Source organism: Anopheles coluzzii, chromosome 2, assembly GCF_943734685.1.
Source record: "Anopheles coluzzii chromosome 2, AcolN3, whole genome shotgun sequence".
NCBI lineage: Eukaryota > Metazoa > Arthropoda > Insecta > Diptera > Culicidae > Anopheles > Anopheles coluzzii.
The window spans coordinates 6925232-6940860 of NC_064670.1; the positions used below are offsets into that span (position 1 = coordinate 6925232).

The 15629-nt window shown below is 46.7% G+C and overlaps 5 protein-coding genes across 9 annotated transcripts; 2 read left to right on the forward strand and 3 right to left on the reverse strand.

Annotated features, from left to right (window-relative positions):
- The first annotated feature begins 61 nt into the window (after positions 1–61).
- On the forward strand, positions 62–9596 carry LOC120961658 (Y+L amino acid transporter 2). 5 transcript variants are annotated; one of them, XM_040385589.2, is made up of 10 exons: positions 1588–1701; positions 3288–3597; positions 3959–4205; positions 4575–4700; positions 5906–5999; positions 6247–6461; positions 6574–6803; positions 6893–7145; positions 7514–7582; positions 8045–9596. In XM_040385589.2, exons 2-9 carry the CDS (start codon positions 3325–3327, stop codon positions 7570–7572), a joined length of 1497 nt encoding a protein of 498 aa, XP_040241523.2. In that variant the 5' UTR covers positions 1588–1701; positions 3288–3324; the 3' UTR covers positions 7573–7582; positions 8045–9596. The 5 variants fall into 5 exon arrangements, with proteins under 5 accessions (XP_040241518.2, XP_040241523.2, XP_040241515.2 ...); XM_040385586.2 differs by lacking the exon at positions 7514–7582 and adding an exon at positions 1777–1845 and having other exon boundaries at positions 1589–1701; XM_040385584.2 differs by lacking the exons at positions 1588–1701; positions 7514–7582 and adding an exon at positions 62–177.
- On the reverse strand, positions 9575–11328 carry LOC120961660 (cystinosin homolog). Its single transcript, XM_049607344.1, has 5 exons — positions 10920–11328; positions 10430–10859; positions 9954–10362; positions 9775–9877; positions 9575–9716 (listed from the first exon to the last, which is right to left on the reverse strand). The coding sequence occupies exons 1-5, from the start codon at positions 11057–11059 to the stop codon at positions 9668–9670; spliced, it is 1131 nt and encodes a 376-aa protein (XP_049463301.1). The 5' UTR covers positions 11060–11328; the 3' UTR covers positions 9575–9667.
- Positions 11329–11352: 24 nt separating this feature from the next.
- LOC120961661 (cystinosin homolog) lies at positions 11353–13047 on the reverse strand. Its single transcript, XM_040385591.2, has 4 exons — positions 12555–13047; positions 12057–12486; positions 11584–11992; positions 11353–11519 (listed from the first exon to the last, which is right to left on the reverse strand). The coding sequence occupies exons 1-4, from the start codon at positions 12716–12718 to the stop codon at positions 11383–11385; spliced, it is 1140 nt and encodes a 379-aa protein (XP_040241525.2). The 5' UTR covers positions 12719–13047; the 3' UTR covers positions 11353–11382.
- Positions 13048–13144: 97 nt separating this feature from the next.
- LOC120961662 (probable transcriptional regulatory protein TTE1135) lies at positions 13145–14364 on the forward strand. The gene is made up of 4 exons (XM_040385592.2): positions 13145–13447; positions 13508–13751; positions 13814–13982; positions 14055–14364. The coding sequence occupies exons 1-4, from the start codon at positions 13240–13242 to the stop codon at positions 14262–14264; spliced, it is 831 nt and encodes a 276-aa protein (XP_040241526.1). The 5' UTR covers positions 13145–13239; the 3' UTR covers positions 14265–14364.
- LOC120961663 (triosephosphate isomerase) lies at positions 14295–15501 on the reverse strand. Its single transcript, XM_040385593.2, has one exon. It carries the CDS (start codon positions 15247–15249, stop codon positions 14506–14508), a length of 744 nt encoding a protein of 247 aa, XP_040241527.1. The 5' UTR covers positions 15250–15501; the 3' UTR covers positions 14295–14505.
- Positions 15502–15629: the final 128 nt, after the last annotated feature.

Here is a 15629-nt window from a genome sequence, read left to right on the forward strand (position 1 = left end):
ACGTCATACATCTCGGTCGCAAAAGCAAGGAAAGGTATGGTAATTCTACCCGCTCCACCGTAAGGATAACGTACCCTCGCGCAACATTCACCCAAGGACGTTTCGCACACCAGATCGCAGTCAGAAAACGTCCTTTTTCGGGCAGGGAGCCGCCATTCGCTCGGGAATTAGCAAACGGTAAGCATCCTGGTACGGCGGAACTGTGAAAGTGTGTTAAAAAAAAAATGGAAAATCTTTAAAAAGTGATCATGCAACCTCAGAGAAAGACTTTTAACTTTGTCGAGAATCAATGAAGGTTTTGTGCCCAAGCAAACAAGCTACTCAACGATTGCCGCATTACGGAAAAATGCCCGGTTCGGTGCAGGAAGGGGATCAATTATTATACCAATCATTTCAAGTGTGCTCGAAGCATCATCAATTATGGGTGGATGTTGTGAACGTGACGCGAGCTGAAAAGAACGAGGGACAAGGACTGTTTTCGCAAGGGAAAAGTCGCATTAGCAAAAGTTCATCGCGAGCGCACTGGCGAACCTGTCATCACGTGACGCTGCTGGTGATGCTGATTTGTGCCGAAAGGGCGATATCGCAAGTGACATGGACAAAAAATCGATTACATCCCTGTGTTGACTCGGTCATCTTCTGCATGTCCACAGCACATCGCAAAGTGTACCAGAAGACGGTGCATCAGTTAGTCCTGTTTGTTTGCAGCCTGAAACTACTGTTTGCTTGACCAAAGCTTATCAGTGTTTGCGCGGCAGAGTACAATTGCGTACAATTCTGGAAGAGAATATTCGCCCGCAATAAAGGTGTCGTTAGGTGTCATTGTGGGGGGCGTTTTTACTAAGATAACATCTCGCACTGTCCATGACCATCTAACGAGTCGTCAAGGTCGGGAAGAATTTGCGCGAGTGTTCACGAAAAACCAAAGCCGCTAATTGTGTGAAACACGTTTTGGGAGCAGAACGACTCGGCTCGAATTTTATGCAATTTTTCACGATATGATGGAGCCTAAAACAACAGCTCATAAAAAACCCTACACCATCACGTTAGAGGTCATTTGATTAGCAGTAGGAAGGAAGATGAGAGAGAACAAAAATCCCCATCCCCGTCAAAAACGTGACTCAACACGTTCCTATATCGACGCGATGCCTTTTGATTACCGAAAAAGGCACAAACACACCCATCCACAGGCTTCACCCTCTGGAGGGGGTGGGGGGGGGGGGGTGTGTTGGAGCTTAAAGCCGCTCGGAGACTCGATAAAGTTCACCCTAAACAAAACCCGTTCTCTAAAAACGTATTCAAAAAAGCTGTTTTCTAACAGCAAAAAATCGCATTCCTTCACCCTCCCGTGCAGCCCAACTACAGAACTCACACGCGTCACTTGACACACGCAGCCCGCCGCCAAGAAGATGTTTGTTATCACCCGGTTCTAAACACTCGGCAGGGCAAGTGTGCGGTGCGGGAATCCGGTGGTGAGGTCTCTCTACAGCTGAGTGCCACCACGTCGAGGGGACGGTTTTTGCCGATCCCATTCGGTGAGTTACCCGTTTGAATGGGCGTTAGAAAGCGAGCCAAACATGCGGCCGGTCGAAACCGTTCGAAGCATTCGTACGTTAACGCTCGCACGGTGTGGAAGGAAAAGCCCGCGAAGTCTGCTACACAGGAGCCGGGCTCTAGGCGCGTCGTTAGGGATTTTGAACGGTGAGGACACAAGTGGACCGGGTGTACTGGGAAAAGTGAAAAAGTTTTAATCGTAATTTATTGTACAACTACAAGAGGCTCTTTGGTGTCGTAAAAGTGTTAAAGAGCTCAAACCTTCTGTGGTGCGTGTGTGAGTGTGTGAAGGTATGTGTTTTGCGCGGTGGTTTTCAAGGATGTGTGCCTTAAATTGCGCTTTCAATCGTTTCGCAGCGGTTGAAGAACACAATGCTAGAGAGCCCCCTTTTTTCTTATGCCATACTGACCTTGAACCCTTCCCTGAAATCATGATTCGCTTTTGTGCCCTTAAAGTGCCCCTTCCTGTAAACAACCCTTGTGAAACTCTTACATGCTGCCGGAAGTATTGAGCCCGAAGACCATCGCGATCGGTTGTATTACGCACCATGAATCCAGCTGCAAAATCCGTGACGTTAATCGCTCGCGTGCGTGTGTGTGTGAGGGGGGTTTTCCCTTGAACATCCTCCGATGTGTGGTTCCCGGTACAAGGCCTCGTTTAGTCACCCGTTAGGTGTACCATTTTAAAATCGATCAGTGAACGCACTGAAACTAAAGCCGAACTGTTTAAATAAAAGCCAACAAACAAGAGTACGTTCTTCGTACGTTACGAGTGGCGTACTTGTGGTTGCCGATGCCTAATGCTCCGATACAATGCTGTGGCTGTGGGGTCTGAAGGGTAAAAGAAGGTGTTTCGTCACGTTTCGATTAGCCGATCGTCTCTTAATTGACGAAGTTTTCTGATCGGAAGCTCAATTGCCGCGACCAAGACGCAGGGGTGCGATGCGGCCGGCCGGTGAACGTTGGCAGTTTTACGTCGATTAGTTAGATAGGCGGTTTAGAGGAGCGTTTTTGTAAGGGAGTGCATTGTACACGGTCTAGATACAGGTGTTTATGTGTGAAACGTGTGTTTACTTGAAACATATGCTGTGCGTAATATCAGTACAAGAGAATTAGACAATTGTGTGCGGTGGAACAATTTTCTCAAAATAATTTGTAATTTTATCAAATTAGATTATTTGAAATGTTTTATCAAGTTCCAATTGGATTTATCAATCACCCTGTGTGGAATATGTCTCTAATCTGTCACCTTTAATACACCATTTGTCTCTGAACGGCCATCATCGCCAAACGCTTGCCTTGCGTGCCGCGTTCAGTTCGACTCCATTGTCGGAAGAGCAACGATCGGCGTTGTTTACACAATCCCGATACTGTTCGCTATTTCGACAGTGGCTCGACTGTTTTTTTTAATCCACTCTTTTCCCCCTTCAAATTACACCTATTACGGCCTATCGCCGCCGACCGTAAATCAGCCTGCCAGTAGTCCGTCTTGCCTCCTTGTCAACAGTGTAATGTGTTTTATTTGATCTGTGTTAGAAAATTATACCTTTGGCCGCACGTACTTACAATGTGGTTGCTTATTGGTGTACAATAGCATTAGTTAGGTTGTAATGATATGCGAGCGTGCACGCGCGTATCCGTGTGGATAGGGACGGAGTGCCGACAACTGTGAATAAAGCTCGTTTTACGCTATTGAAGCCCACTCATGCCTTTACCGTCCACTTTACCACCAGCTTGTTGTGACAGCGCGGGACACCGAGGACCACACAAATGGAGGACGACGCACTGAACAAGGACGAGAAGCAGCGCAAGGACTCGCTGAAAAGTGCAAAGGATGCAGCGAACGGAGACGGTGGTGGCGGCGGTGGCGACGGCGGTGACATCGTGCTCAAGCCCAAAATGACACTCGTCAACGGGATCACGGTGATCGTCGGTTCCATTATCGGTTCCGGCATTTTCGTCTCGCCGACCGGTGTCCTCATCAACACGGGCAGCGTCAACATGTCGCTGATCGTCTGGATCCTCTCCGGGCTGTTCTCGATGGTAAGTCGGTGGCGGGCTGAGACGGGATGCAAAACAACTTAAGGGAAACCGATCGGCACAACAAACAGGTTTATGCCGGTCGCCGTTTCGTTCGAGAACGTCTGAAGAATTGGAACCTTCGCGGCACGACAACTGGGTCTGTGGCGATGGTAATAAAGATTCGCCAAATTCGCCGACATAAAACCCGTTAGGTGGACGAATTGAATAATGAGACGAAACGAAATTGAGCAATGCGACAGCCAAACATTTTGGCACTGGTTTTGAGGGAGGGGGAGGGGGGGCGTTTTGTGGGAACACAGGAAGGACACCGCAATCAGCCCCAATACAACTGCAAACCAAATGCTTTTGTGTTGTTTTGCAGGTTGGTGCCTACTGCTACGCCGAGCTGGGCACAATGATCAAAAAGTCGGGCGCAGATTATGCGTACATTATGGAAACGTTCGGCCCGTTCCTGGCCTTCATCCGGCTCTGGATCGAATGCATGATAGTGCGTCCCTGCTCGCAGGCCATCGTGGCCCTCACGTTCAGCGTGTACGTGCTGAAGCCGTTCTTCCCCGAATGCCAACCGCCCGAGGATGCGGCCCGCCTGCTTGCCGTCTGCTGTATCCGTAAGTAATCCGCGTAATTGTATCCTTTATTATCCTTTCACAGCGACTGGATCTGACAGCATCAGCCCACGAGACACGAGAATGGAATCAATTTCCGCCTACTTTTACGACGCACCACCATCCATTACACAAAGACAAACACGCTGCAGAAGCGACAACCGTTTTATGGACCGGATTTAGATCGCTTATGCAAATCAGCAATACGAAGAGCGGAGAACAAACCTTCGTTCGTTCGGAGCTATTTCGATGCGAAACAACAATTTTACTTTTTGATCTCACAGGCCGTCAACGATTGGATTTTATTTTAAACTGTTGTCCTTTTTCGCTCGTTTCAAACCCGTTCGTGCACATCTCCCGCTCATCCTTTAGTGGTGCTGACGTTCATCAACTGCTGGGACGTGAAATGGGCCACGGCGGTACAGGACATCTTCACCTACGCGAAGCTGCTCGCCCTGTTCATCATCATCGGTGCCGGTGCCTACTACCTGTTCCAAGGTAAGTTCCAGAGTTCCGCTCCTGTACTGTAGTTATGCAAGCGAGCGCGTGTACGACTATGGTTAGCATAAATCAGTAGCCGACCAGGTGCTGATACATCTGTTACGATGCAAAAACAGGCTCGGCGGTGCTGTTTTCTCGATGCGATATGACTACGTCGTAAGTGTGTGCCACCCGTTGACGACAATACGCGCGCGTGAAGGAGACGCCGAGCACTTTCACACCGGCCGGTCGGACACGTGGAAACAGTGTTGAAGGTGTGCGAGATTTATTTGTTTGTTTTGATGCTATATGCAGGGGTGGCTTAGAGTCGCCCAGGAGTGGTCCAGGTTATAGAGCAGTAAACCGTTTATCTTCTTCGACGGGGGGTGGAGTCAAACAGGTGCTGTGTCGCAGGGCATTTGTGTGTTGATTTGACGTTTTATTGGCCTTCTGTCAGGACCGGAAATGTGGCCGCGTATCGCGTAAGCCTCCCGCTGCAACAATGTAAGGGATAGGCTCGTTGAAATAGTAACGTTGCTTGGCAACAGCTCTTGATCTTGGATCTACACACGATCAAGTGGTTTACTGGCAACAATCTCGGCAAGGCACCGCTGAAAGCCATTCCCAACTAACCATCATTAACGAGGCAGTTGGAAGGCTATTCAAACGGAACAATTTTAATGCATCCCATTCTGTACGAATTGCCAAAAATTGACCTCTAACAAATCTGAACTCTGGCGAACGGAGCTCATGATGCTCTAAGCAGGATTATGTCAGCTACAGTGCCGAGTGCACCGTCAGCCGCATTAAACGATCATCGCGAACACTGTCGGAATGTGGTTCAGCCCGTGTGCCGAGACCAGCCCACATTCAATTTAGCTGATTTAGCTTATGCTACCGCTGCGTCTTTTGATGGTCCAACCGTAGAGCATCATGAAATCATTGTCCGCTGACCGATATCTCGCGTGCGTTAAATTTGATAATAACAGTGATATTCTAGACCGGCCGGCATCGCTTCTCCGGCAAAACCGGGTCGTGCCTGCTCCCAGGCTACCAAGATGCTCTTCTTTTTGCGAGATCTTTGGCCCTATCCGTAATTGTTTTTACGTCCATCAGGCTTTAGTTTCTATCGATTTTCTGCGAGCAACAAACAAACATCTGTCTCTCATCGTCTCTCGTTTGTTGCGGTGTCTGATTGCATTTCGTTTCTTCTTTCGCCCCAGGCAACACGGAACACTTCACCTTCGATAACACGAAAACGGAGGTAACATCGCTCGCATTGTCCTTCTATTCGGGTTTGTTTGCCTACAACGGTTGGTAAGTTTGCTTTCATTTCCAATTGTTCGATTTCTCTTTCTTGCGCTGATTGTTGTGTGTTGCGACCCAATGGGTCCTTCCCAATGGATTGTAGTTGAGTCCTAATGATGTTCACCAGTGGGCAACACACAGCAAGACAGATGTATTCCCCGTGCGTTACAAAGGACGCCTCGTTTTAGCCAGACCAGAGACATGCCAGCCATGATATACAGTAATCCTCTTACGCGACAAATCCATTTGCCCACAGGAACTATTTGAACTTCATCATCGAGGAGCTGAAGGACCCGGTGAAGAATTTGCCCCGTGCCATCGCAATTTCCTGCACGCTGGTGACGGTCGTGTACGTGTTTACCAACGTGTCCTTCTACACGATCCTGTCGCCGGAGGAGGTGCTCGGCTCGGAGGCGGTCGCCGTCACGTTTGCCGATCGGGTGTTCGGTATGTTTGCGTGGACGATACCGGGTAAGTGTTTTGTGCCGCATCATGCTGGATCGAATGTCGTCATCGCCTACGATTATTTTATTTCCGGATGCCTTGCGCTTCTTCCTCCTCGTACTTTTTTCTCCCCATTCAGTGTTTGTCGCCCTGTCAACGTTTGGAGCGGTGAACGGCATTCTGCTTACCTCGTCCCGCCTGTTCTACGCCGGCGCTTGCGAAGGTCAGATGCCGGAGATTCTTACCATGATCCAAATACAGCGCCTCACACCGACGCCCGCCGTGCTGATTATGGCGCTCCTTTCCATGCTGTATCTGACGGTATCGGACATCTTTGCCCTGATTAACTACGTTGGGTTCGCCACTTGGGTGAGTGTCTTCGTTTGCGGAAGATTCTCCAACTTAACTGACAGTGAAATTATTTAAATTCTTTCTCTTTCCCCATGCTCTTCTTGCAGCTAAGTATCGGTGCGGCCGTACTGTGCCTACCGTGGTTACGGTGGAAGCAGCCGAAACTGAACCGCCCGATCAAGGTGAATCTCATCTTCCCCATCCTGTATCTGATCGCCACCGTCTTCGTCACCGTCGTCCCGATGATTGCCAGCCCGGTGGAGACGGGCTACGGGTGTCTTATGATTCTTTCCAGCATTCCTGTCTACTTCATATTTATTGCGTGGCGAAACAAACCTAAATGGTTCAACCGCTCGATGGGTAAGCTGGGGCTGTGCCGGTGGAACCAGCAGTACCATCAGCTGTCTGGGACGGCTAGTTGTAGTACCGAAATGGGAGGAAAATTTATCAGAACTCTCTCCGGAATCGTCCCTTTCCATTCATTCCATTCCCTAATCCGTATTCCTTTCCCTAAATGTGAGCTTTTTGTAGAAGCTTCTTTAAAGCCATTCCCAACCCGAAACGTTTCCCTCCGTTCTGCCATCCTGGTTTAAATCTGATTGGCTGTAGAGTATCGATTGTTTTCCTCATTTGCTAAAAAAAATCCCCTCTCTTTCTCTCTTTCTATAAACTGTTATTTTTTTCTCTTTCTCTCTCTTTCTCTTCCAATGTTGGAATCGTGTTCACAGGTGGAATTACGCAGAGTTTACAAAAGTTAATGATGGTGGTGCGGCCAAAACAGAAATAAGCGCGAAAAGGTTTTTATCAGTTTTATGCTTATGTTTATACTTTCCCTAGTTTGCTGTTTGCACACTAACAGGGTTTTCTACCGTTTTGCTGTACTAATCCCGTTTTGAGAGTGTGTTTTGTCTGTCTTTTTCTTAACACTTTCATTGCGTTTTGATCGCTTTCGTTAGCATGCATTTAAGGATTTGGAAGATATTTATTGGATTAAGGTCTCGGAATACAAATCTTCCACACTCTTGAATAATCTTACATACGTAACTTTTTTTACTATACGCACCACAATTTCAAAACTCAGCAAAGCAAAACGAAGATCAAATAGTTCGCACCATGATCGAAACTTCGCTAGCGCACCACAATAACTAATAACAATATCTTCACCATATTATAAGTTAAATTTGAACTAGAGTGTTATGTCTAATTAATATTTTATTCCTCTCTCTCTCTCTAACTCCTCTTTCCAACTCTTTTTCCAGTGGGTCTTACACGGTTCCTCCAAAAAATGCTCATGGTCGTAGGAAAGACCAAACCAGCTCAGGTTTAAACAAACATGCATCCATACGATCATACGAACACACCGTTGCCATCATTTGCTGTGTATGCCGACCAAAACGAGGATAGAGCCATTCCAGCTCTACATTCCAGAACGGCGCAGAAGTAGTAGTGAGAAAGGATTAGAGCGATCTTTATGTTGTTTTAAAACGTTTTTTTTTTAATTTGTGCTTGTTTGATCGTCCCATCCCTTGCTGAAGGCTGTTAAAATGTATTCGTTTCTTTTAAAGTAATTATTATATTATGTTCTAACAATTTGACGTCAGTTACAAATTGATTTCGTTAGAAGGGATGCCACGAGGTGAGAAAAGAAAATGCCGCGGAAAAAGTATCGGTAAGATAGACGATTGTGTGAAATAATTGCATTTCAAAGAAACATTCCCATCACTGTTTTTCGTTCTGCTCGAACAAGCGCAATAGTTCCTTGAGTAGAAGTCAGTCAGGCACATCTCAACCATTTATCAAACAACTCGAAGCAAACCAGGTCCACAAGTCAGGGAAACAGTGTTCAGGTTTTAAAAAAGTTCACTCAACGTTTATATTTTCTAGCTGAATAATTACTGAATCAGCTCTGCAGAACAGCTACTGGCTTTTACTTTTTTAATTCTTTTTCAGTCAACGAAAAGCACATATCAATGTTTTAATCAAGTTGGAGTATATGTTACGCCGCCGCCGAAGAAGAATGGTGCTTGTTTCTGTTTAAATAAGCTATTTATATAAACACATTGCATAGGGGAAAGGATTGCTAAATTGCTAAATTATTCCGTGTGCTTGGTAACTGCTAACAAATAAAAAACGGGCAAAAAGCTATACAATTGCAAACCTATTTAAAATTAACTACTGCAAACCAAACATTTGCATGAAACGTATTCAAATTATAGCGAAAAGACTTTGTCGTTTAAAAAATTAACAGAAAGTTGTTTTTAACGGAGCTTCCATAGGCCTGATTTCTAACGTAAATGTGGTCGATCAGCATTGGTCCACTCGTGTCGAAAGCATTGTAGTCGAATTAGTGAAGGAAAGGAAGTGTAAGGAGTAACGCATACATATATGTATAGCTCGTATGGCTCTGCACGATCTCTGTGCAAAAACAGATTTGCAAAGAGAAGAAAAAGTCCCAAATGAGCTATGTTGTTGACAATAATAATAGAAACACAATGTTCGCACGTAAAACCCTGGACGGGTATTGGTAGTGGCCGCTGTCGAATACATGTATTATTCATAATCAATCATCATGCTCGAATAGAGAAAGTATATCGTTAGGTGTCATATAGTTCTACATGTATATAGAGCGTACAAATGAATGCAAACCCCGGCGCCTTCGCAGCGATCAGATCCTTGGAAATATTTATCGAAGCGATGAAGCAAGCTACAGGAGACGATAACATTCAGGCATGAGTGCCGTGCGAAAATAGCCAGCGATGTATCAATGTATTGTAAAGTATTGTCAAATATACGATGAAACAAACCAAAGTACGGTCGAGGATGTTTATTGTGACCCTAAACGTGTAGTAATTGGAGTATATCACAGCATAAATCAAATGCGGTTATTTTGGAAGCATTGGCAACTCTGCCGGGACTTTAACGCTTCGTTTTCTGCAAACGAAACGTGGTTGAGTTAAAAAGTGATTGGTCACACAGCAACGAAACATACCTGTATAGAATGTAATGCTGGAACATGAACACCAGATCGAATAGGATAGAGAAGATCCCCAAACCAAATTTAACCGGATCGCCTCCAATGGATCTCCAATCATCTGAATACGAAAATAAGGTAAAATGTAGGTAGTTTGGTCATTCCGTAACTTCAACAACCTTTCGGGTGTAACTTACCGAAATTCCAAGCATTTATAACCATCTGCAGTATGCTGAACAGTCCACCAGCGAGATCCAGTAATCGATTCATGATCTCAAACCCTTCCGTACTCTTGCGACGATAGTTCATGTAAGCTTGCGGAAAGTACTTGATCATGGTAGTGGAGAGCTTAATATAGCTAAGCACATACAAGAAATCTAACCAATGCATGACATTCCACATAGCACAGCCCATCGTCGCAAAGATGATGAGCAGGTAGGTAACGATGATCGCTTTCGCCGGTTTGGATACACTGTTTCCACCCGTTTCGTATATCCAACACTGGAATATGGTAAACCCGGTACCGAACACGGCGTGTACCGCAAACCCTATATCATTTCCAATGACCGGGTTCAGTCCAAAGGGATGTCGTCGGTAGTACTCGTCCTGTTTTTCAAAAAAAAATATTACAAGATAATGACAAGTGTCTTTACGGAGAATACCGATGACTCACCTCCACAAAGGTATTCCAGTAAAGGAACACATTGAACACCACGTAGCTTATGTGTCCCACTATGTTGATGTACAAAAAGTCAAAGCTGAGTCCGACCACACTTTTCCGACGATAGTTCAGCCAAATCTGGGGGTAATACCCCGCAGACCAGCAGGCAGTGTAGGCCCATCCAACCATCAATGATATGATCATCAATGGTTTAAACATAGCCACTTTGATCAGCAGGAATAGCCGCGTATCGTCCACTACTCCTTCCGGTTCTACCCATGGTTGTACGATGAAGCGTCCCTGTTTTACCGGTTCTATCAACAGCGAGATAGAGTGATTGTTCCAGCCTTCCACGAAAGAGATGGTTTGATTGGATTCAATCTGCATTGCTGCATCTTGGGGCCAGCACAGTTGCAAATCAAATCGGATTGATACATATCCACTGAATTAGGAGTAAACGATATTAGGTGCTATGATGTATCACCATTGTCACCGTACTTACCTGGCTTCAATGTTAAAACTGGCCGTTTCACCAAATGTAACAACCACAGACTGGGGGACAAGCGATAAAGACACATTGTAAGCACGTACCCTACCACCGCTTACGAACACTCCCAGAATGACCCACCAAAGGATGTGCATGAGTGAAGCGCTATGGGTACTACCTATCCCGTTGGAGTACCAGTTTATCACTGAGTCAGGCGCATCTTTCAGCCACTGGCGGGCGATTCAGACCCCGATAAGCAGATCTATTGTTACGAATAAATCGCTCCAGATGAGATTAGTGACGGCATAAGCATCCCAACGCAGACTGGGCAAATATGTGTACTATGCGATAAAATAAACCAATACGATAAGAACAGATCGGACGTAACTTGGTGGACGGTGGTGCGTGCCAAGCATCTTGCGCGGCGTTAGAATAAACTCGCTCAGAGTTACTTTATGTTTTTGAATGATCTTATGCTTTATGCTGGTTTACTTGGTTCTCCCTTATGGGACCTGTAGCAAAGATAATGCTGTACCATAAATATTACATCGAAAAAGATGGAAACGAATCCCAGACCAAACTTGACCGGACTTCCAACAATTGATTGCCAGTCATCTGAAGGGAAATAATGGATGTTATCAAAGTATGATTTAGATCAAACAGTTTTGCAATCTCTTACCATAATTCCAACCGTTGAGTACCATCTGTAGCAGGCTCAACAATCCACCCGCAAGGTCCAGCAATCGGTTGGAGATAGCGAAGCCTTCCGTGCTCTTTCGCCGGTAGTTCATAAGTACTTGTGGGATGTATTTGATCAAGTTTGTTGACAGCTTGACGTAGCTCAGTATGTACAGGAAGTCAAGCCAGTGCATCTGTTCCTCGATCGCAAAGCCACAGAACACGCTCACCATCAGTACGTAGCCGGAAATGAGCAGTTTAACCGCAGTCGAGACAACGGTGCCACCATTCTGGTATATGTAGCACTGGGCAATCAGGACCAAGTTTCCAAACACGGCGTGCACTGCATATCCCACATCATTCGGCACCACCGGATTCAACCCAAATGGATGGCGTCTGAAATACTCGTCCTAAAGAAAGGGGCTGGTGGTAATTATTCTAATTGTAACTTTACAACAGGCGGGTCTTACGCACCTCAATAAACGTACTGCAGAACAGCACCACATTAAACGTCGCGTAACAGCAATTGCCGACGATGTTCAGGTAAAGGAAATCGAAGCTCAATCCGACGACGCTCTTGCGCCGGTAGCTGGTCCAAGCTTGAAAGTAATCGCCAATTGTCCAGCAGACGGTGTACGTCCATCCGATGAGCATCGATACGATTATCAGCGGGCGATATTGGGCGACTTTGAGCTGTACAAATAGGCGGGCATCATCGACGACGCTGAGATTGCTGGTGATAATTATGGGACGGATGATAAATCGTCCCTGTTTCGATGACGAGATGTTGATGGAGAAGTGTTCGCTTTCGCATCCATTTATTGTGATAATTGAAGGGCTTAGTTTGATCTGCTCGTCGGCATCCCAAGTTAGGGTAATATTATGTCCATTTTTGTCACAGCCACTGGGAGACAATTGAGCAAAATATTATTCATACGAGCTAAGAGTAATGAAATGGAAAGTAATACTTACTGGAAGAGCAACTTAAAATCTGCCGTTTGCGTTACGCTAGTTGTAAGCGCCTGAAGTTCTATTGTAAATTTCAAACGAGTGCTTGAATTGCTTACTGCATCAACGCATTTATTGCCTAAAAGTATGCCAAGAATGGCTAAGGAACACAATTTGGTGAACATCATTGCTACAAAGAAATTGAGCAACCTCAGCCAAGTACAGCTCTTCAAGTCACCATTTAACTTTGAGTCCGTGTCAAGCACGAATGATAAGCGCAATCATTGTCTTTGCTTGTCTTAAATCTTCGTACAATCTTATTTATCAATTTGTGTGTGGCTGAGTGCAAAAAGAGGAGTTAAGGGAATAATTTGAATGCTTGCTTTTGTTTGCATTAATACCACAAGAGACTATTTTTTGAATGCACAGCAAACATGAAAGAAATTTACTGTCCAAATACGTGCCGAAAGTCACCAAGCCTTGATTATATTATTGAAAAACCAATTTGTTGAATTTGCTCAACGGATACATGTGTCTTTTTTCGGAGCGCACTGTATATTTAAACAGACTGTCATGGAACTGTCAACCGCTGTCAAAGTCACGTTGTAAACAACAACATTGCGCTCCCAGTTGCCGGGTACAGTGGAGGTTTATGTAATTTGTAAGCATACTTTTACGTCCCTAAATCAAGCATTTACCTCATCTCTGGATGATGCTTTCGGCTGTGGGACGGTTAACGAGGGCAGTGACAACATCGCTACACGCGTACCACAATGTACGAAGCATCCATCAAGCGTCAACCCTCCTTGCCGGTCACTCGAAGTGGCAAAACATACGACACGTGAAGGCGCTCAACGATGGACGGAAGGCGGTATTATTCATCAAACTAGCTCGACAAATTCGGCTTGCTGTGCAAGGTAAGAATGGGGGTTCAAAGGGGCACTCGGACAAGATGCTGATCATGCTTCTAATTGCAGCTGGAGGACCAAACCCGGCCGTCAACAATGTGCTGCGGGCAGCGATTGATGAAGCGTTGAAGAGAAATATGCCCAACGCCACCATACAGGGCATACTGAAGAAGTGCACCAGCCAGTCGGTAGAGCTGAAGAAATACACACTTGAAATTAAGGCACTGGATCAGGTGAATGTCATCTGCGTCCTGTACACCGACCGGTTTGCCCAGCTGAAGATGGATATGGCAACAATATTACGGAAGAATTTGTGAGTTTTTGCTCTCATTTAGCTTGCTTGTTCTCTATTTGCTGACTTGAATCTTGTTTCAGTGCACTATTCTTCGATACGATGCATGCATTTGATGAGAGGGGATTTGTGGAAGCGATTGCGCCGGCCGATGTGAAGTCCGACGATCTGCTTTCCGTTTGCACCGACCACGCTATCGAAACGGGTGCCGAAGATATTGAAGTGATGGATGAAAGCAGTCGACTGATAAGGGTAACACGATTTAGCTCCTGTCGGCACGTCACTGTATCGTCGATACTAACGAGCTGATACTTTCCTTCGCAGTTCCTGTGTGATCCCCGGGATTTGGATAAGGTGAAAAAGGAGCTGGAAAAGTTAAACTATTCCGTGGAGCATAGCGAGCATGCCTTCTTCCCCAAATCCACCATCAAGCTAAACCCCGATGCGATGGAAGCATACGAAAAGCTAAAAGAGAAGCTCAAAGCCATGGAAGGCGTGGAGGACATTTACGATAATGTGGAGCTAACCGGGTAGAGCGAGACAATTAAGGCGTGCAATGCAAAGTATTTTCACCGGGACAATGCTTTTATTGAATAGATTACTCTGCGTTTGGTTGGATGCTTAAACGTAACAACCTGTTCAGTGCGCGTGCGGGTACAACGAACGTAATGAGAAACTTAAAATAAGACGAGACATGACGACACTGGCGAGGGGGGAATGGGTAAACGCTTCCCCCCGGCTACACTACTGACTGGAGATCGCGGCACGCTCTACTCTACTGTCTGGCGTTGACGATCTGGATGAACTCCGGCTTCAGCGAGGCACCGCCGACCAGGAATCCGTCAATGTCGGGCTTGGCCGCGAGCTCACGGCAGTTGGCCGCCGTCACCGAACCGCCGTACTGGATGCGGATGGCGTTCGACACGTCGGCGGACACGTTCTCGGTGAACCACTTGCGCAGCGCGGCGTGCACTTCCTGCGCCTGTTCCGGGGTGGCCGTCTTGCCGGTGCCGATGGCCCACACTGGCTCGTACGCGATCACCACATTGCTCCAGTCCTTGACCTGGGCGGCGATGGCCTTCGTCTGCCGGAAGCAAACGGCCTCCGTCTGGCCGGCCTCACGCTCCTGCAGCGTCTCGCCGATGCAAGCGATGACCTTCAGCCCCTCGGCAAGGGCGTGTGCGACCTTCTCCGCAATCAGCTCGTCGGTCTCGCCGAAGATGGCGCGTCGCTCCGAGTGACCGAGGATGACCCAGCCAAGGCCAAGATCCTTCAGCATGGCGGGCGAGATCTCGCCGGTGAACGCACCCTTCGCCACCTTGTAGCAGTTCTGGGCGGCCACTCCGATCGTTTCCGGCAGCAGCGAGCGGGCCAGCGACAGGTAGGGGGCGGGGCAGCCCACCACCACCTCGGTGTTGGGATCGAGCGGACCGGCGGACAGCGTTTTGCACAGCTCGGTGATGCTGGCCTTGTCGCCATTCATCTTCCAGTTGCCTCCAACGCAGAACTTACGGCCCATGGCTGATGCTTTCGGTGAGTAGACAGACGGTGGGGGTTGAAAATGCACTCAACTGGCGGCTGCTTCACTGTAGCTCGGAATGAAGATATTTTTCGAAATTGACGGGGTAGCAACGCTTATCAGTGAAGACAACGAACGGTTAAAACAATACTAGCAGCAATAGCTCAGTTGCATAAAGCGAGGACTTTGGCAGATTTCGGCACTTGCTACCGGTGGAAGGAAAGAAAGCGAAAATGCATGAGCTGTTTCTCTCTCCGCGTGTGGCGTCATTCAACTGACCTTGGCACTATGGGAAAAGGGCTGTTGAAGGGCTGTCAATCTGAATTGTAATTTATTTTTGTTTCGATTTCTAAGTTCATGATTTACCTATGAAAATTGGG

Coding starts and splice junctions, on each gene's coding strand:
- LOC120961660 (XM_049607344.1), bottom strand. CDS start 11,059: ATGCACATCCTTTGGTGGGTCATTCTGGGAGTGTTCGTAAGCGGTGGT. Junction 10,363..10,429: donor ACTGGAATACCTTTGTGGAG/GTGAGTCATCGG, acceptor TTTGAAAAACAG/GACGAGTACTACCGACGACA. Junction 9,717..9,774: donor CAGCATTACATTCTATACAG/GTATGTTTCGTT, acceptor TTTCGTTTGCAG/AAAACGAAGCGTTAAAGTCC.
- LOC120961662 (XM_040385592.2), top strand. CDS start 13,240: ATGATGCTTTCGGCTGTGGGACGGTTAACGAGGGCAGTGACAACATCG. Junction 13,448..13,507: donor AATTCGGCTTGCTGTGCAAG/GTAAGAATGGGG, acceptor TTCTAATTGCAG/CTGGAGGACCAAACCCGGCC. Junction 13,983..14,054: donor AAAGCAGTCGACTGATAAGG/GTAACACGATTT, acceptor TTTCCTTCGCAG/TTCCTGTGTGATCCCCGGGA.
- LOC120961661 (XM_040385591.2), bottom strand. CDS start 12,718: ATGATGTTCACCAAATTGTGTTCCTTAGCCATTCTTGGCATACTTTTA. Junction 11,993..12,056: donor TCTGCAGTACGTTTATTGAG/GTGCGTAAGACC, acceptor CCCTTTCTTTAG/GACGAGTATTTCAGACGCCA. Junction 11,520..11,583: donor ACTCAACGGTTGGAATTATG/GTAAGAGATTGC, acceptor ATTTCCCTTCAG/ATGACTGGCAATCAATTGTT.
- LOC120961658 (XM_040385584.2), top strand. CDS start 3,325: ATGGAGGACGACGCACTGAACAAGGACGAGAAGCAGCGCAAGGACTCG. Junction 6,462..6,573: donor GTTTGCGTGGACGATACCGG/GTAAGTGTTTTG, acceptor CTCCCCATTCAG/TGTTTGTCGCCCTGTCAACG. Junction 6,804..6,892: donor ACGTTGGGTTCGCCACTTGG/GTGAGTGTCTTC, acceptor CTCTTCTTGCAG/CTAAGTATCGGTGCGGCCGT.
- LOC120961663 (XM_040385593.2), bottom strand. CDS start 15,249: ATGGGCCGTAAGTTCTGCGTTGGAGGCAACTGGAAGATGAATGGCGAC.